General features: G+C 43.1%; 1 protein-coding gene across 2 annotated transcripts; it reads right to left on the bottom strand.

The window, feature by feature from the left end:
• Positions 1-2,874: 2,874 nt before the first annotated feature.
• Positions 2,875-19,090, bottom strand: NUCKS1 (nuclear casein kinase and cyclin dependent kinase substrate 1). 2 transcript variants are annotated; one of them, XM_080569525.1, is made up of 8 exons: positions 18,755-19,090; positions 11,590-11,639; positions 10,427-10,532; positions 8,036-8,091; positions 7,557-7,706; positions 6,707-6,859; positions 5,773-5,922; positions 2,875-5,069 (listed from the first exon to the last, which is right to left on the bottom strand). In XM_080569525.1, exons 1-8 carry the CDS (start codon positions 18,769-18,771, stop codon positions 4,870-4,872), a joined length of 882 nt encoding a protein of 293 aa, XP_080425651.1. In that variant the 5' UTR covers positions 18,772-19,090; the 3' UTR covers positions 2,875-4,869. The 2 variants fall into 2 exon arrangements, with proteins under 2 accessions (XP_080425651.1, XP_080425652.1); XM_080569526.1 differs by having other exon boundaries at positions 5,773-5,919.
• Positions 19,091-20,612: the final 1,522 nt, after the last annotated feature.

Genomic DNA, 20,612 nt, shown 5'->3' with positions numbered 1-20,612 from the left:
AGGACAAACATTTGTTGCATACCACGTTAACGATGCCTCGCTGAGAGCCAAAGGCCCAAGACCCTATCTGGAGTCTCTTCCTTCTCTACCTTCAAAGCGCTAATTCAGGGTTTGCTGTGACATGATGTTCATGGTTAAACAAACAAAAAAAAATTATGTAGCTCTTATTTACAATTTTTGTAACAATTGCTTCTGCAGGAAAAAAAAAGTAAAACAATTTCAGAACACAAAGGGAATAAGATGTCAGACACTCCCATGCGCGCACTCACACTCGCGCACTCACACACAAAATACTTCAGGGGCTTTTACACACATTACTCTGGCTTAAGCTGATTGAGTATTTCTCCATCCCACCCACTCCCCCTCCCAAAATATATATATAAAAAACCCTTGCCCCAATATACAAAGCATATGCACAATGGTGTTTGCAGTCACACTGAGCATGCTCAGACCGATGGACCCATTCGCTTCACTGCAGCTGAGGGGGCAGGCAGTTTACAGAGCTGTTTCCAATAGTGGTCGATACACAGAGGCAGCACGTAGTGAGAACTTGACTAGACTTAGAAATATTTGTGGTTTGTTTTTAATATAAAGAGTTCAATGAAAAGACATTCAAATGCCAGTCACCTACTGACGTGGGAAGTCTAAACCGAGGGTACACTTGATCTGGGGAGTCTTGAAAGGACACTGTCATCTTTCAGAGCTCTTAGATTCCTCACGGTACTTTTTAAAAATTCATCTCGAAAGTGCGAATAGAATAGTCTAATTTTGCCTCCCAGTTTCATGCACAGAATTTGTATTTAAACCTCCCAAAACTATAGGAAAATATTCAAAGTTCAGGGAAAATTTTCTGTGTGATCATATACATATAGAATTTCCACAGATAGATGGGATCCCCCCCAAACTAACATACCCTACATGCCAGCAACATTTTTGTGACAGTGTCCCTTTATATATCTGCTTACATTTTCCATATCCTGCCTCCCCCAACAGATGAACATCCACTTCTCAAATACTTAAACTCATGGATCAGTTTGTGTTTTTTAAGAACCATGTGTTCAACAATATGATCTGTTATAAAAATAAACACTTCACAAACAAATTACATAAAGCAAAGCACCAGTTTCTACAGCTCAAAAGCTTCCAGCATGTTACAGTTTACTTCCCTCCCTCCTTAACCTGGGTGCCTCAGTGTCTATTGTACCATTGTGACCATCAACAGTGGAGGGTGAAAAAAACAGAAAAAGAATATTCAAGTGCATCTTCTGCCACTGCCCTGGTAGTCCGTCGCCTGCGGGTGCAGCCGTGTGGTGGCACGGGAGCTGAGCACGCTCAGAGCCATTACCTGGCATTCGTCACATTCCCTAGCAGAAGTCAGCTAAGGTGTACTGCTTCTCTCCCCACATACTCTTCTGCTTTGATAAAGTTAAAACAAAAAACTAAGTTTCTTGGCTGCCATATTTTTAAGTCTTACTCTCACCCGGAATCCGTTCTAAAACCCATTTAGCTTGACACGTTTGGCATTCTCATGCTGATTAAATAGGAACTGAAACGAGTAATCTTTAGTATGAAAATCCAAGCAAGATTGCAAGTCTTTCCTGATCAAGCCTTGTGGCCAGTCAAAGACAGCATGATTATACAAATATAAAACAAAATGTGGTCATGTGGATTCAGAAACAGAATGTACAGAGGGATATATAATGGAAGTTAGCAATGAACTACCATTTTAAGGGTGAGACCAGGGCAGGGCACTAAATTAACTGTATTTTGGAATAAATCTGTTTACCTCTCTGCAAAGGCTCCAAAACTACAGCTGTGTAACAGAAGACAATCTTTTCAAAGCCTTCTTCTGTGAATGAAACTTCCTGCTCCATGAAGAACTATTCATGCTCCTAGAGAAAGGCGTTTTTACAGCTTTCCTTCAAGAAATCAGAATGCTTAATACAAACGAATTAAAAAGGACATTTAAAAATGTTAAGTCTGCCTCTAGTTAAAAATGTGTACTCAAAAAAAAAGTTATGTATTAACCTTCACAATTATCTTCAATCTGTAAAAATGTAAACTGTGGTATTTTTAACCGAGTAACCGAGAAACCATTAGGGCTTAGTGTTTGCACAAATTAGCAAAACAGTAAGATATAGAAAAAGTTACAAAATCCCAGAAGTAGTACAGGATTTACATAGTGTTTGGGTTGTGACACAATCTCAAAGATAGCATCATGCAGCCTGTAACAGCCATTAGAGATGAATATATGAGAAAACAGAACAGATTTACAGGATACAGGGCCAAAATTGACAGGCATAAAATAATCCACAGTCCAGAACCTGAACTGAAAACAACAAACTTATTTTTCACAGCCTGAACTTAACTGTATTAGGGAAAAAATAAAAAACACCAAAAAACACAACAAACAAACATGTCTTAAGTGGTACTTACAAAATACACTCTTCAGAAAAAAATCTGGTCTAGCAGGTAAAGAAACAACTGTTTGACCAGATCAACTAGAGGTATTCTGCATTTATGCAATTCTTGAAGATTTTAATACCAAAAAGAAACTAATACCCCCAGTAGACTATAACAACTTGAAACAGTCTGGACTGAAGGAGAACAACGATGTAGAATGCACTCAGGAAAGTATATGCTACCCCCAAAATATCAATCCAAATGTTATTTAAAATTTGGCCATTTATTGTCCCGTATTACCCAAGGAGCACTGGAGTAGGAGCGCAGGGGATACAAGAAACTCCGCTCTCCCAGAAATCTAAAAGGTGGGAAGAGGTGTGGGAGAGGAGGTTACATTCACATCTTTTTCAAGACTGTTACTTGACTCCAGCCTTAAGCTGTTCTGCAAAGTTAAACCACTTAAAAAAAAGATTTACAATGGAAACACCGATCATCTTTATTGTAACGGCAACAGTAGTTTCATTATAGTAAAGAATGTTAGAGAACTTAAATTTTAATAAGCCAAGGTAAAGTAATTTACCAGCCTCCATAAAATCCATGGCTATGAATCACACAAGACAATCACTCGGCTGTTATATTAATATTCCGTTCCATAGTTTAGGCTCCACACTGTGCTCAGCATCTTCAGGCTCCCTATGCCATTCAGCCAAGTGTCCTTCCTGGTCATATTAGTGTGTCATATCTAAAAGCTCTCTAAAATCCAAACAGGATTAAAAATCTGGTAGCTCGTGCACCAGAAATCCAACTAATTAGCTGCCTTATGTTACCTTCGAGAGGCTGGTTACAAAACATGTATTTCAGTGACAAAAAAAAGATGCAAAACTTGTCAGCTATAAAATAACGGTGAGCAACATACAGAAAGCACAAAGGGTTTAAGAAAAAAAATGGCAGGTCCAGTTTTTAATATCTCTACCAACATGGCAGCAACCTCCGTATTAGGGTTTGAAAACCAAGACTTCTGTACTTTTTTTAAAAAAAGGATATGGCTGCTTTGATAAAAACACATTAAAATGCCACCACACACATCTCAAGTTTCTTGCATTTAAAGGGACATCCTGCTTTTGTTATAAAACTATAGCCCTGCTACACTGCTTCCAAACCCCATTTCCTCCCAGCTTCACCCTTTAACGCTGTTCCCTACTCCGTTCTTTTTAGGCTTCGGGAGCAGAATGACGACCAACAGTTAGAGGCAGACACGTCGACGCGGGAACAGAATGAGTGTAAAGGTGTAAAGCCCCCCATGCTGCCAGATGGGGGGATGAAGAAATGGAAGTGATACTGGGGTAATGTCACTATCGATGGAAGTCTGCTGTCCAACACTGTAGCTGGAGAGGCTGAGAGACATGACTACATAGCCTTTCTGAGGACAGATGGAGGGAGAGAAGAGAAGCACTTCAGCGTGACTCATGGGATCCGAGACTGACCAGAGCATTACAGGAATCCTTTGCTTCACATTTATAGAAGGACATCCCTTGCCCCAAAAGCTAAAGAATTTAGTTTTATGTTGTCCGTTATTTTTCTCCTTGGAACAACTTTAAAGAAAACTTCCACAATACCAGATGGAAACCAGAGCTTTAAAAATTGTTTTCAATTTCTCTTCCCTATTCTGCCCATCTATAGCCATCCCTGCAAGTAAAACAGAATTTATGGATGTGAGCAGCTTGTAGGCTGTGTATGTGAAATCGTATAGAACAAACTGCAATTTGCCTAAAGCAGAATAGTATTCTATCCAGCAAAGACAAAAAGATCTTGCATCCTAACTTGAGGGTCTTTTTCTCAATAAAGGACAGTGGACCACCTATAAGTCTCTTGATTGTTTTCCATTGAAAAGTTGCATGAATCCAAGAAACACAGGTTTCCTCCCCATGTTTCCTCAACTGGAATTCCTATTAACTACATTTTTTTCTGAGAGAATGTACTTGCATCAACAAAACTGTTAAAGCATACATTTTTGTTGTTGTTTGTTTTTTTAACCACATACTCAAATACAGAATAATAGTTTTAAAGGACTCTTACCAGCACTGGGAAATCTATTCTACTTAACGATTTGTAAGTATGGTTTCCACGTATCAGTCTCAAACCTTATTGCTTCACAACTGCAGTATCCCTTGAAAAAAATATATATTTAAATGGTCTGTTAATTTGTCTCAAATGGCTTTCAGATTTGGTGGGGGGAGGGAGAACGGAATGGCCAACAGAGAACAGTGACTTCAAAATATTACTGTATAAGGGTTTCCTCTTGTTAAAAAAAGGATACACTGTATTAAACAGCTGAAAGTAAAGACAGCATTCAAAGCCCATGAGTCAAGCCACAGCCAAAACCGTGTTCTACCCCTAAGTATGTTTTCTTTCCTTTTTCTTTTTTCTTTTTTTTTTTTTTTAAACAAAGATTTCCTCAACTGCCATTTAATCTTCACCAGAGGGTGCTTCATCTTCAGATCCCTCATCCCCTGACTTCTCTGGTGGAGGGCTGGCTGATTTTTTCTTTTCTGGGGGACTTTCAGGCTCTTCATCCTCTTCTTTGGGGGATGGGGTCTTTTCTTTTGTTGCCTTGGAAGCTGTGGGTCGGCCTGCCTTCCCTTTGCCTTTCACTGGACTGGGAGTCACTGAAAAAATAAAAGGCTTATAAAAGTTATTATCGGCTACCAAGACAAGAAGGTGACATGGCTTCATACAAACAGGATTTACAAGACATTGCAGCAACAGGTTTCATTTTACTTTGACCAAACCACACGCAGGGTGTTTTATGCATTCCATTCAAAACTGAACGGAGTGAAAACAGCTAACAAGACTTTAGAACCATCTAATTGCAAGTCCTGACTGATTACTAGATATGATATTATAAACTAACATAGCTAGTCTCTTGTCATACTAGTATATAAGCCACTACCTATGATTTTGAGCTTCCTGCAATAGCCTATCAAGTTTTCCTTTGGTTCCAATTTGTCCACATTCTTCCACCCTGAAAACATCACAAAGACCAGGAGTCCCTGTCCAAGCCACAAATTGTATTATTTGGCCGCGATGCATAGAAAGTCAGACTGCAGCATCCCAATAAAAGTTTTTAATCTACGCGGGTTTTGCCAATGGGACATAGATACTAATTCAACCTCTTCATTAAGCAAGAATTAAAGCCACATTATTATTTTATTGCATTGCTTTAAATCATGGTAAGTTACTAGTTACATGAACTAGCCCTTCAACATTATGCGTTAATGCTTACTGGCCCAAAATTTCCACTGAGTCTTCTGCAGCAGTAAAGTAAATACTGGTCTCTAAAACAAACTACACAGCTCTGCTTAGACCCACCTGTAGCCTTTAGCCTGGGCTTAGGCATCTTCTTTTCTTTCCTCTCTGGCTTGGATTTCTTGGAGACCTTTTTATTTTTCTTCTTTGAACTGCCATAGTCACTATCATCATCATCTTCCATGAGGAAGTCTTCATCGCTTCCTGAATCTTCTGAAACAACAACAAAATTAAGCTTTGGAAGTCAAGGAAAGGAAGCAGAACAAAAAACTGATATACATGCCAGTTAAACAGAGCAGTCAGAAGACAGAGACTCTGTGACCTTACGAGCTTCCACCTATCTGCGGTCTTAAGGAAATGTGACATAGCAGATGTTGTCATACTGGTAGGGATAAAGTACTATAACAAAGCAGGTAAGTGTTTTGAGGACCTCAAAATATGCTCTAAGTAACCCATTCGAAAATATAAAGAATCTCCTGACAGGGAGAAGTTAAGTGATCTTAATGCAATGGTACTCTTACTCCTTTCTGAAATCCTGTCTGCACTATTTCAAGAACTTGAAAAAGTGCAATTCATAATGCAATTCATTACATGCTGGACTTATTTGTTCTCGTGAAAGAAACTGTCCTACTTTGATCAATCAAGGATAAAGTACTTTGACATCTTTCCAAAAGTAGCAGCCATGCCTCAGAACTGATGGGGTAGCAAGAAACATTAAAATATGATAAGCAACCCTAAATGAGCATTATAAGAGACGTACTGCTGCAAATTTGGAACAAAAGTTCTAGATGTCAAAAATGTAAGCTTGGTCTGCTGGACAGGTATTCATTAACAAGTACATACTAAGGACAATTTGTGTTTTCATTGTCAAGTCAAAAAACAAACTCCGTTCCTTTTGTTGTTTGGCCCGACCCATAAACTTATGTTTGGTACTATACCCATGCCACACTGATTTCAACTTTTTATGACATGTTCCAGTACAATCCCAGTTACTCACTCTCCTGGAACTGTGCCTCATCATCCTCTTGTTCTTCTTCCTCACTACCCACATCATCCATAAGCATCTCTCGTTGTTTGGAAGCTGCTTTAGATGCTGCCTGTCTCTGCTGACGCACATTTTTGTGGTCTTCCTTCTCGTCCTCACTGTCCTCTGCAGCACAAAGTCACCATGTTATAACGAAGACACAAAACACAGGCCACCATATGTCTTCATCAGGTAGTGGGTGAGCAAGACAAAAGTCAAGTCCTTCGTGAAAAAGTGAATCAAGGTGCTCAGTGAATAATTGAGCTGAGGAGAACATATTCAAGTAATCAAGTATGTTTCTGGGGTCATCCAACAATGACCCAGTGCAGCGTCTTCCACTGTAGAGAGTAGCAACCCTTTTTACTAGGGCATTATTCCTCTGCCATCAATGTTAACAGCCATATCATTACTCACCAAGGAGAGTATTAAAGTGTCTCTGAAGCAAAACATTATTTAAATCAGATCTATCACAAACTACGCTTAAAATGCACAATTATCACTACATGCCTAAAACACAGTAGCTCCTTACTGTGCAATCTGTAACTTGGTATTTTTAGCCACAATACTAAAGAACCTAAGAACTGTGAAAGCCCGCAGCTGAAGAATTATTTTCTCCCTCTTAAAATTTAAGAGACGTGATGAGTTATTACCCTCTTCATGCTACTTTATAAAATACGTGAAATGAATGCATACACAGTGCAGAACTGCCGCAACACAATATAGGGATTGAATGCATCAATCAATAATAATACTTACTGAATACTGTACTTATCATAATTACTTTCTCGAAAAATTAAAATAATCATAGTAATCATTTCTTCACCTGCAGGCCTTTTCCTGGATTTAGAGGCTCTCTTATTCTTGTCTGGTTTAGCCTTTTTTCCTTTTTTGCTTTTTTGAGAACTCTCATAGTCACTGTCAGCTTTGCCATCATCTGCTCCTAAGTCGTCATCTTCACTGCCAAAATCTTCATCTGGAAGGAAAAAGTGAGAATATGAAGTTTCTTCTATCACTCTGTGAAATATTGATGAGAACCCCAGGGAGGAGATTAACCTACATCTATCTACCTGTGAAGACAGTTTATGGCAGCATCATATTACACAAAACATATCTTATCCCAAACCAGGACTGGAAGCAACAAGCAGTAGAGGCAGCATCCAGCTTAAGATAAACGGGTTAGAAGAGTGCTTGCTTCCCTAACCAGAAGATCTTCTTTCCCATGTCAAATCCTACCCCCATAACTTTCTTAAAAACTGGTCTTTATTTTGAAGGTAACGTTACCAGTGCAATGCAGTTAGTTACCTGCTGAGTGTGAATCATCTTTCTTGGTCTTCACATCTTTTTCTTCTGAATCCTCACTGAATAGGAAAAAAAGAGAGGGTTTAACTGGTGCTTTAATCAGTGATTTGCTGTACAGAAAATAGAATTATTTTTTTTAAGAGCAAACTGATCTCTAGGCCAGGAATATGCACTTTTCCTGGACATTACCATGTTATACTTCAGCATTACTCAGAAGCATATGTAGTTACTATGGTTAGAAATTTCAAATTCCTAATCACGTATAAATTTATGCAGACTCAAGGGAATCAACCAGGAAATAATAAGGATGAGATGAACCATGCATTTTGATCCAAAACCTACCAACAAGTCAGACATCTTCCATTTTACAATTAGGATTTTGAAGTTTTATATGCTAATACATGACTGAGTCTATAGATGGAGTAAAGTTTTATTCTGAATAGATTTACAGAATCATCACCTGTCTTTATCTCATTGTTTTCTTTGGAGTTCTTCATTCTGCCTAACCAGTTACCTGGCACGTAGTTGGTCTGCAAGCTCTCAGATGATCTGATCTCTGACAGACTTTCCCCAACCCCCTCTAGTGGTTTCAATCCTCATTAGAGGCTTCCACTATCAAGGAAGTGCTGATGTTTGTTCTTATTCAAATCCCCATCATTTGTCATTAGCGCTGTCCAGAGAAGGTTTTCCTCCCAGCACAGTGTCAGAGAATAAGTGTTTTAAACAGGAATGGTGAATATTGTGTCGAAGGCCACTGATGTACAACATATGTTTCAGGAATGGTTGAACTGCACGTTCTGGCAAAGGTCAGGAAACACAACAGACCAAAGCTTTGCTACATTCAGGTTTGGCAGTTGGCGCTGACACACGATATTTCTGAAGAACACTACTAGTTTAGGTAACATATTATACTACAGCCCTGTAGGCCCATTTGTTTTCAGTCTCAGAGACAACTGTGCATTTCAAATCACTTAAACACACACACTTGTGTCCCATTCAGGCCCTCCGTAATGTTTGTAATACAAACAGAAGTGTTCTTACTTAAATATCCCCAAAGCTAATGGGACATGATGGTCAACTACTTCATTACTTTGGGAGCTCCCTAGCCTCATTCTTTATACAATGTCATACCTACTAAAGTTTTTACTTCTGGCATTACAGCATTTGCGAACACTTCTCTGGCAGACTGGCCTCTAGAATTTCTGTAAGTGCTGCACGAGCAGAACACATACACTGGCCTAAGCTAACTGTGTCAATCTGTAAAGCTATGTATGAACTAGATTTATCCAGAAATGTAGGTAGATGTCAGAAGTACTTGCATAACATCAGTTTTGCATTAGATTTCTATCCATCATTTGTGTCAAAACAGTGCAATGCGTGTTTGGAGTGGCAACAGGAAACAATTGCTTGGCTTTTCTTTCCTGAAAACAGTTCCAAGATAAGAACACAGTGTTTGCATCTTCAGGGCAATTAAAAGCTGGGGTGAAAATCACCTGTCCCTCTCGGCTCACAACAGCGAGGAACCCATTCAAACATTCCCACGCCTATATTCAGCTGTCACCATATAGCACAGGAGCATAAGGAAAAAGATGGAGAGAAACCTCCTAAACATACCCCCGGGCAAGTTTGCTACATTCCACCAAACAATCCAAGACAGTTAAGAAATACCTTGGGTTTGTATAGTAAGAACCAGCTGGCAGACCCTCCATGTTGATGTCTGTCATGAAAGCAGTCAATTTATTTAATAGGCCTGCTTTTATCACCTTTAAGGCAACCGTTTGCTGATCATAGTTACTGTGAAATGTTAGATACCTTCACGCTAATAGTGAAAGTCTTTCCTGCAGTAGGACATCACTTAGAATTCAGTCATTTGACATTGTCAGAGCAACTTGGTTATCAAAACAAGATGGTTTCTGAATTTGACAAAACAGGAAATGAAAAACAAAGAACCACAAAACTAACAAATGGCCCCTACTACTGCTGCCATTGTACTTGCCCCATTTAATCTTTAACCAGAGGAATGCTGTGAGCATACCAAAAAAACATGGAAAATTAAATGCATCTAGCCACTATCTTACCTGGATAATTGTACCAGTTGCCATTTTTTGTAACTCATATCATGTTCCTTGCCATTCCAACTGCCTAGATCTGGAAAGCGCTTTTTTTTTATGCCGAAGCACTAGTGACAAGTACTTTACACATGATTTCCCTGCCAACTCAAATAAGAACGAACCACCTCAATGTCCAAGCTGGTTATGCAAGCTTTGCGATCGAGAGCTCTTACACTGCAGACTCTGAATTGCACTTACAATCACTCCTCTCAGAAGACACTGCTCCCCACATGCAAGACAAGGTTTGCAGACATGTTCTTAACAGATGAAGTGATTCTTTTACCTGTCCTCCTGAGAATTCTTCCCAGATCGCCTCTTGTTTTTAGCCTCCCGGGGAGATGAACGGATTTTCTTGGATGGGGGACCTGAATCTCTTCCATAATCTTCATCTGGATAGGACAGCAGAAAATGGTTTTGAATCAAACCCTTAGCTCCCAGCAAATTGACTCATAGCTCCACAGCAAAATGACTTCCTCCGTTATATCTTAAACTGACCACTTCAGGCATATCAAAAAGCAGCCCTTAAAAAAAATAAACAATCACAGATCTTAAAAGAAAACTTTACAGAAGTCCTGTCTTAAACTAGTGATTTACCTTTTCTTCCAGCAGCGGCATAATAAAAATGCTGCATGCAATCAAGTCTGAAACGTACCAAAATGCCTCACAAGAGACAGTATCTTAATTTTACAGCTAGTTAGAAACACAAGGTTATTAAGAAAACCTATTCACAGTTGACATTCGTACATACCTCTCTATGCTTTTAACAACAAGAAGTTTTTTTACTGTCCTCTGATGGGAACAGTATATCATTACAGAGCAATTTACGGTGTAAGTTTTTACAACTATTACACAATACAAGTAACAGGACTGCAATTAAGAGCTATGCATATTTGTTTCCATTAATTATCAATGTAATCTCCCTTAGGAAACAGCAGCAGTATGTCTATTTTCTAAGAACATAAAACATATTCCATATGGCTTCCAGAAATATTTCATTAATTCACGCAGAACAGAATATACAAAGATTATTATTTTTTTTTTTTGGTGCAATTCACGAAGATGCCTGACATTACGGAATTAACTAAAGTCCACTAAATAAACTGAAAACATATTTTACTCTAGAAAAGAAAAAGTGGCATCAGGGGGATTTTACCACAGAACATAACATAGACCAAGGAAGAATACAGTTGCTGCCAACAGCCTAAAGGCACTACAACAATGCAAGCATTAAATAATAAGATTTCTATCACCATTGTTTGTTTAATACAAAACATACGAGAATCATTATATTTTCAAATGTTCATTAACAGTTCAGAGACTGAAGAGCAGAAAGTCTTTAGAATTTAGGTTAAAGATGTGACTAGAAGCAACACAATTAATATGCAAAGCCATAAATGAACAGCTGTAGCCCAAGGATATTATATTGTTAAGAACAAAGTCATTTACCAGCATCATCTGATTCCTGAAACTGGGAGTAATCGACCACCTTCCTGTTCCTGTTAAAATGAAGGGAATAAATAAATCAGCAATTCATACTCTCAGAAGTACAAAAGCTTTCTTAAAGTAAGAAGAACGCACCACATTCTTGTTTCCAGCGCAGGATTTGTAGCCCAAACACATCCCAAGAAGACTTATTTATGTAAGCCATCTACACCTTTGAAGTCTCAAAAGAAAACACGGTATATTCGAGCATTTTCCTAGGGACCTATCATAGCAGACTGAATTATAGTTTAAGAATTCAAAGGTGATTTTTGATAAGCAGCACTCTTATGGCTCATGACTGCAGTGACAAAGAGCCACCTTAACCTGTGTTATGCGGTTCTTTCATTATTCAAACTATGCATGTATCATTGTTCCAACTACAGCAAAGAAAGCACTCTTTAAAAGCAGTTCCCAAAGATTAAAAAGCATTTTAAAAAAGCAGCACCCAAAGATTAAAGATGCATTTAAAGAATGCATCGGCCTCAACTTTAAGACAGAGCTCCCCTTCACCCTGTTGCAAAGCTGGGCACAGACCCATACTTCTGTTACTGTATCAGCAGCTTCACTGCTCCCTAACCAAGCTGCAAGTCCCCCAGGTAACCAGGTACCCTTAACAGGGCAAATACAACGGCTGATGATAGACAAAATTAGGCAACTACATAAGCAGCTCTTACTGAAAGCAATGCCTCACTCACCAACAAAACCTGCTTCTCAAACTTACTTGCATTTAATATTTTAGGTTTCTGTAGTTGTTGACTAGTTTTTCAGCACCCTTTGCTTTATTGACAAGTTTTAACTGCCCCGTGGTCCAGCTGCTCAGGGGAACCAAGACAGCACTGCACTGCAGTTCTAGCTGGCAACGTCTGGGTCAGGGGCAGATTCCAAACACCCTCCTCTTCTGGAGGATGTGCAATGTAAGGAGGAAGAGCAGCTGAAGGCATCAGAGATTTAGCCCTCCTTCCTGTCTCCACTTTTGCTTTTTTTTTTTTTTTTAAAACAATCCCTTTGACCCAAGGCCAGTGAAGAACTAAATTTGGAAGTCTCCAACACATGAGCTCAGTTTTACACGTAGAAAAAAGTTGGGCAAGTGTGAGGTGAAGCGACCTACCCAGCATCACAGACTCGAGAACCGCTGCAAGCAGAAGGCAACACGCAAACCACGATGCCCTTCCCTTCTAAACAAGCCTGCTGAATTCCACGTGCACTTTGCAGAACTGCACTGCATTTCGGGATTGTCATCACCCACTGCTGATAAGACTGCCCAGCTGAATGATACGCAAAAGTCATCGTTGTGTGCTGGCTTTTGACCAATTAGAAACCAATTAGAAGCCTCCCTCCTGTACAAGTACCTCTATTTATGGCTTACAGCAGCAGCCTTCAGAAGAGGAAGCAGCATAATTACTTTATTTCAAGCCTACATAAAGCCTCTTCAGCTCCAAACAACAACAAAAAACCACAGCTAACAAAAGAAGGCAAGACCAGTCATTCGACTTCCACAGGTTGAATCCCATCCAAGCTCCGGCGTAAACGTGAGCAGAACAAAGTACAACAGCACGGTGCTACAGAGCACTGCCCGCTCACCAGCAGCCCAGATTCAGTACAACACCGACCCAGAAAGGCTCGCCATGGTGTACCATCCAGGTGAGGCCTCACACGCGGCCTCCTTTCCAACAGGAAGGCTTCCTGAAGACCATCTCCTGCCCGCAGGTGGAAAACTAACAGAAAATACAGTTTATTTTGGTAAGCATCTGAAGAATAATAAAGCTCCTAAATAAGATGTTTGATTTGGTCTAAGGTTTCGGGTATTATGCTTTTCTCTAAAAGTGTAAGCAGGGAAAATGAGGTAGAATTGCTACCTATTCTGTCCTAGCAGCTTTGTAAAACGATAGTTTTGGACATCACTAACAAGCAAAATGGGAATCGCAATATTGCCACCTTGCAGTACATTGGTCATACACAGCTTCATCTTCCTCATTTCCGTTAAAGGTCCATACTAAATCAAATACTAAGTGTGACACAGTAAGATAAAAAAAAAATCTGTCCTTCCTCTTTCTTAGCGCTGTACCTTATCTGTTTTCAGCTAGAGAGCGAGTTCTGCTACACTCTCACAACCTGGTCTAGATGAGCAGTGATGCTTGTACCATACAGAAAAATGACCATGGCAGAAGCAAACAAGAAGGAAGGCCACCTGGCTGGATTTTACTTTGCAGGACAAGGAGTAGGGTGAAAGAAAGAAGGGATGCCTACACTGATATTACTGAACATAGAAATCTCTAAGTCTTTCCACTAGAGCCAGAGAAGCTCACAAGAGCAGAAACACGAAACAAGAACTGCTTTTCCATCTGCCATTCTTCTCACTCTGCTCAGCATTCACCCCATTTAGTTCTACTTACATTTCTCTTTATAACTGTGAGCAGCACTGTGGTGCAATGCTTAATGGCTACAAGCATACAAAGACTGCATGCTTCATTAAACCCAAGTGATAAAGACAGGTAAGTTCACCAGACTTGAGATCCAAGGGAAAAAACAGAAACCCCCACTTGCTGTTTTTTCAATGAGGAGCATCTCTTTGCCCCCTAGCAGACACTAAAAGATGTTAAGGCAAGCAACTAGACATAAAAATAAACTGCAAAAATTCAGTTAGACTGAGCATAAAAAGACAGTCTAGTAGACATCTGGGATGGATATTGTTCAATCTGGTTTAAAACACATTGAAATTGTAAAATAACTTACTTGCTAATTCAGCTGAACATGTAAAGTGTGCACGCGAGGGATACTGGGGGAGGAAAGGTACAGAGAGAAGTCCTGAGAGCTTAAGTTTTGGTACCAGCTGACAGTCCTGTATTTCTGAAATAAAGAGTAACTCATCCAGAAACCCGCTAACACATTACACTGGAAGCACATGGTTAACTCAAGTAATACTCAAGTAATTTAATAAGAACTCAGAACAGCACAGTAGTTCTTACAGCTCATACTTGATGCTTATCAGACTGAAATCAATTTTAAAATGATGAAAAGCAATATCATCATTCAAAAGGCTCGCTAAATACCTATACAAGCGGTTAAGGACTGTATATCACCTCATCTTCAGCTAACGAAGTCCCTCAAAATCCATGTTTACAAATTAACATCAGAATACAAAGTAATAATCAGTTAGAAATATTTTTTTTTAATATATATGTAAAAGGGAACGTTTAGATCCCTGTATATTTCCACAGGCAGTAAACCACACAGTTTAAAGTTTAAAAAAAATACACATCCTAAGCAAAGCTTAGAGGACTATTCGAAAAGCTAGTAACTGGGCTCACCATGCAGTGCAGAAGAGTGTTTAGGTCAAGTGATTATCAGCAGAAATAATCTATTCTCTTACACAATTTGAGAAGTAAAATGAACGAGAGATTAAATGGTTACAGAGGTTTTTGTTTTGTTTTAAACTACAGCATGTAACTCTCAAACCAATTTGTGGAAGAAGCTGTTGACCTTCCCTCCGGCTCAGGGCCTGGCACAGACACAGCGGTCAGTTTCACTTTCTGGTTCTCATTCCGGGGTAAAGCTGTCCTGCTCCACGGGCAACAGGCTACCAATAAATACCGCCCTTAAAAGCACTGCTTTGGTGCCTTTTTATATAGATAGCAAAAAGAGAGATAGGAAGTATTTCTTATAGGTGTTTTCAAAGTTGTGCAAAACAAATAGGCAGTGCTAGACTCAGGCCTTAAATAAACAGACATTAACTTATAATTACGGATCAGAAGTCGAAACATTGAAGCCTAGTGACAGTTATGTACCTAAAGCACGTCACTATGGTGTTAGTCTATTTAAAAATTGGCACAACTGTACTCAGACAGGACTCACCGACTAGAGGTTCCCAATTACAGAGGTCATTGTTTGGGTCTGGACTTGGTGTAACTCCAAACGTCTGTAAGACTAGGCACTGCTCATGGTATCTGCAGAATTTTTAGGGATACACATGACTTGAAACTCCATAAAACAATTAAATGATTTATGCAGCAACAGTTTTAGCAGCTTTGTGCCCATCCTCCATCTGAACCTAACTACAAATGAGAAGATTTTAACATACAATATAGAAATATTCTGATGAAAAGGGGAAAAACAAAGGAAAAAACAAAAAAGCCAATTCTGCAACCTGCACTGCTCCTGGAAAACTGATTTTTGTTGTACTTCTCCCTTGCTCTTTGTTTCTCTTTAGATTGAAAGTTCTCAGAGCAAGGCCCATGCCTCTTTATTTATCTGCAAAGTATCTTGCTCATCCCTGGACATTACCACAGATTATCATTCAAGTCAAATGCCAATCCCAAGGAAGTTTTCCTTTCCTGCTAGCCCACGGAAGTTATCCAGAATCTCACTATTTATATTTTATGTTGCCCAAGTACAACAGCAGCAACAAGGCAAGTTATATTTAATAGATTTTTTTTTCCCCCTACAACTAAACTTTCAAAAAGCCACCTTTCCACTGTAGTGCCAATGCAAGACTGGAAGTTATTAATAAAGAGCTAAGCACGTAAAGCTATAAAGCCTTGAAATACAGACATATCCATTCATAACTGGCTTCAATCTTCAAACAAACAGAAAACCACTCTGATTTCAATACTTGCCCACAGTTTCATTTTGCAGTGCCTGCAGGAGAGGAGCACCAGCAAGTGAAAGTGACCAGTGCAGAGCAGCAAACAGGAACTCCCCCAAATTCAAAGTCAAAACTCTCACTTAAAATACATTAATTGACGCTGTGTATAAAAATGAGGGCTCGACATTCTCATCTCATTTGTATTCAGGAATAGATAAGGACATAGCAATGTAACCAGCAGCTCTAAACGCCCATGGCAGCATTTCAGAAGTTAGCCACATGGTGCAGAAGTTCAGTAGCTGTAGGAGGTTCCTTTCCTTTTCACTACTTGCCATTTTCTAACAATAGTGCAGATACCATCATTATCCACCCAAGAGTAGTCTAATTGCATAAAAAGTATTCGGTTCTGAATTAACACACAAGAAACCTGTAAATACGTGGGCTTCATTGCTACTTAATCACGCGAAACTGAAATCAACAACCAGACTCAGTCTTAAGACAGTCCCCTACTGATGAGTAGAAACTAGGGGTATCTGTCAGGTTTTATAAAGCCCATTGTTTTAAGTGTGTATATATTCACTAGAAACTAGTAGACATACTACATTAATTCAAAAGATCACCAAATCTGATTCCGATGGAGAACTTCTCACCAGACTCCCCTATTATCAACAGTAAGATAACCAGGGAAAAAGTTGTTGCATAATTTTAAAAGTTTTGGATTTTCACCTCTGATGAGAGTTCTCCAGTTCTGTACTAGAAGTTCTCTACTTCTACCAAGCAGAGCAGCACAATGTAATAGCTTCTGAAGATTTATGTTTTTCTCCTGAAAGGGCTACTAAATCCAGCTAGATAGTGGATTGCTACATCTACTGCTGGCACGTGCCAACAGGTATTCTGCTACTACAAGTACACACTGGACTTCGGCACGGAGTTTTGCTGTATGCCAGTGCCTGTCAACTGCAAGCAAGACAAGCCAGGTCTTTCACAACACTGCAGGATTTTACAGAATTCTTTTAGTTTAGAAAAGGTTGCTTACAAAGATACGCGACACCAGAAACCTTACAAACCATACCTTTAAAGATACAACACTTTCCTTACCTGTAGCAAGACTCCAGGGCTGGCAAGTAAATCACCAGCAGACCGTACACTGAAGTGTCACAGTGAGCAGCAAAGTCACATCACCACTGCATTTCAGGACACAGGCACTGTCATTCAACATCAGACCACTAGTCCATCTAGTCCAACATCCTGTCTTACAAAAGGCCAAAAACTGATGCTTCAGAGCGCGGTATGCACAGTCCTGTTCATCACCTTTTAAACCCAAGGTAATTCCCTAGGAGTGGAACTTGGAGCTTTATCCACCCCTTACTTTTGCATGCAGGAATACCCTACCGGTTAAAAGAAAAAAAAAAAAGCTATAGAATAAGAACTGTTTCACTAATCAGCGTGCCAAACCTCCTGATTTTGTGAAGTAGCCCTAAATCTATATTTAAACTCTCACATATTAGAGATATGACTTAAATCCAGAGTTATCACCTATACACGTGTACGTTTAAGCAGGTAAGAGGCTCTAGTTATAACATAAGCCTTAGGACTGCAACAAGTTAACAGAGCACACATTATGACACATCTTACCTCTCCTGCAAAGAGCATTTAAACCCCGAGCTCGCTCCCGGGGCACTCCCCGGGGCAAAGCAAAGACGAACACGCTCCGGGCTTGGGGCACGGCAACTTCTGCACGCCGCCACTATTCAACCCCAAACTCCAGGCACGGAGCTGCCTTCTCCTTCCTCCTCCTCCCGCAGCCCCCCAGCGGGCGGTGGGGCTGGGGGGGCAGCGGGTGGGGGGCGCCCGGTTGAGGAGGAGGAGGAGAAGCAGTAGAGGAGGAGGAGGAGAGGGAGAGGACAGCAGCAGCAGGAGGAGGAGGAAAGGAGGCGGCGGCCGCCGCGGCTCCTCCCCTCAGCGTGGTCCAGGCGGCCCGCACAGCCCCGCTCCCCCTGCCCGCAGCCCCCGGCCCGCAGCCGCCGCCGAGCCCCGCGGCTCCGAAATGGCGCCGGGCCCCCGGCTCGCTGCCGGCCCCAAGTGGGTCACGGCGAAAAATCCTTTTTTTTTTTTAATTTTATTTTATTTTTTCCTTTTCACCACCCCCCACCACCGCAAAATGTGGGACGCCGCCCGCCGCGGGCCTCCCCTTTCCACAACCCCCCCACCACAGCAGCGCCTCTCGCCCGCGCTACCGAACAATAATTGCAAAATAAAGTTAAAAATAACTAAAAATACGAGAGGAAAGGGGGGGAGTAGAGCGGCCTCCCCCAGCCCTGGCTGCAGCCTCCCGGCCTCCCCGCCCCTCCGGCAGCGGCCCTGGGGCTGCGGCGGGGCCCGGCCGGGCCTGAGGCGAGGCGTGGGGCCGGGGGGGCCCGGAGGGAGCCGGGGGGGGGCCGGGCAGCGGCGGGGCCAGGCCCCGGAGGGCGGCGGCGTGAGGAGGAGGAGGAGGAGGAGAAGGAGGAGGGAGGCGGGAGCGGGGCCTCCGCGCCGCCAAGGACTCACCTGACAGGCCTCGACATTTTCCCCGGCGCTTCGGGCCCGGCCCGGGGGACGTCGCCCTCAACCGAAGGGCAAAAAACAAAAAAAAGGGAAAAACCGAAAAACTAATAATAATAAAAAAAAACACCCAACCGGCCGCTCGGTGCGGGCTCCGCGTCGCCCGTCCTCTCCCTGAAGCGGGAGCCCCGGGCCCAGCGCCTCAGGCCGACAGTGCCGGAGCCGCCTCTCTCAGCCCCCTCAGGGGGGAGCCGCCGGAGCCGCCGCCGTGCGTGGGCCGCGCGCCCCCGCCCCGCTCCCCACCGCCGCCCGGCCCGGCCCCGCCGCCGCTCGCCGCTCCCCCCCGCAAAATGGTCGCGTTCGCACCGCCGAGAGGATGCGAGCGGGGGGGCGGTGCAGCCTACCCCGCTGGCACCGCCTCCTCCGCCGCTCATTGGCCGCCCGCGCGGCCCCGCCGCGCGCCATTGGTCAGTTCGAACCATCACGGCCAGCACGCCCCGCCCCTCTCGTCGCCGCGGGGAGGGGGGCGAGGACGCCCCGCACGCTCAAGCTGCTGTGAGCCGCGCGGCGGGGCCGCGGAGCCGCCGGCAGATTCGACACCGGCTCCGCCTCCCCGCGTTTCCCCCGCTCCTCCTCCCCGCCGCCCCGCCGCTCCTCCGCCGCAGGTGCCCGTCCCGATTTTTATTTTTATTTTTATTTTATTTTTTTTTTTCCCCGGGGCGCGGGCGGCTGCGAGGCGCGGCGGGGTGGGATCGGCAGATTCGCCGCGCGGGGAGGGGAGGGGGGGGTGGCGTGGTTTTGGAGGGAAAACGCGGGGAAGCGCCGCGCCGCCCCGCCGCCCCTCAGCGCCTCGGGGCCGGGCCCGCGGAGCCCCTCGCATCAGGGACCGGCCCCGAGGCCCCCCCGTCACCTCAGGGCCGGGCCCACGGAGCCCCCTCACCTCAGGACCCGGCCCCGCAGCCCCTCATCACCTCAGGATCGGGCCCACGGAGCCCCCATCGCCTCAGGGCCGGGCTCACGGAGCCCCCATCACCTCAGGACCCGGCCCCGCAGCCCCCCGTCACCTCAGGGTCCGGCCCCGAGGCCCCCCTCGCCTCACGCCGTGCCTTAGGGGGCTGCGGGGCCCCCGCCCTGAGGCGATGCGGGGCTGGGCGCAGCTTAGGCAGCGAGGTTAGAGCAAGGCGGCGGCCCCTTTGTCATGGCAGCCTGCCCGCGGCCAGGAGGGAGGGATGCTCACCGGGGAAAGCTCCGCCAGGCTGCCCCGGGGCACCGGGAACCAAACCCTCGCTGCCTCCCCTCGGGGCCTGAGGCAGGTCCCAGGCCGTGTGTGCAGCAGAGGATGCGGGGAGGCTGCGGGCCTTCGCTCCGACATCGCCCTGCCTCTTTGGGACAGTACCGAAGTGTGAAGTTCTTATTTTTCTCGTTTTCAGCAACTATGGATTTCGTTATCGGTGTTGATCGCATTAGCACCGCCACGTTTGCCCGCACCGGTCAGCAGATCCAAAAAACACACATGACTTACGTAAAATACAAGAAAGTCCATGGAAGGTTTGGGGTTCATTACGCTTTTAATCCCCTAGAAACCCACAATTATTCATTATGATCAGAAAGAGCTGCTTTTTGCCATGGCAAAATAAAACATACTCCATTGCCTGCGAAAATGGCAGCTTCGGGAACAGCAAGTTGCTTTTGCTTTACACTTCAATGTTTACAGAGACTTATTGCTCAATTTCACTACAAACAGTACTTAAAAGCATTTTATTAGATCTGGGGTTATCTGAGAAGACTGGTTTGACACTAGAAATATGGTCAGCTTTTACCTAATCATAGGAGTAATTTGAGTTCATTTAATGCCTTTGCCGAG

Source organism: Anser brachyrhynchus (genome assembly GCF_964034855.1).
Source record: "Anser brachyrhynchus genome assembly, chromosome: 27".
NCBI classification, from domain to species: domain Eukaryota; kingdom Metazoa; phylum Chordata; class Aves; order Anseriformes; family Anatidae; genus Anser; species Anser brachyrhynchus.
Note: the sequence above shows the minus strand (reverse complement) of the source record. Positions and strands in the feature narration are given on the sequence as shown.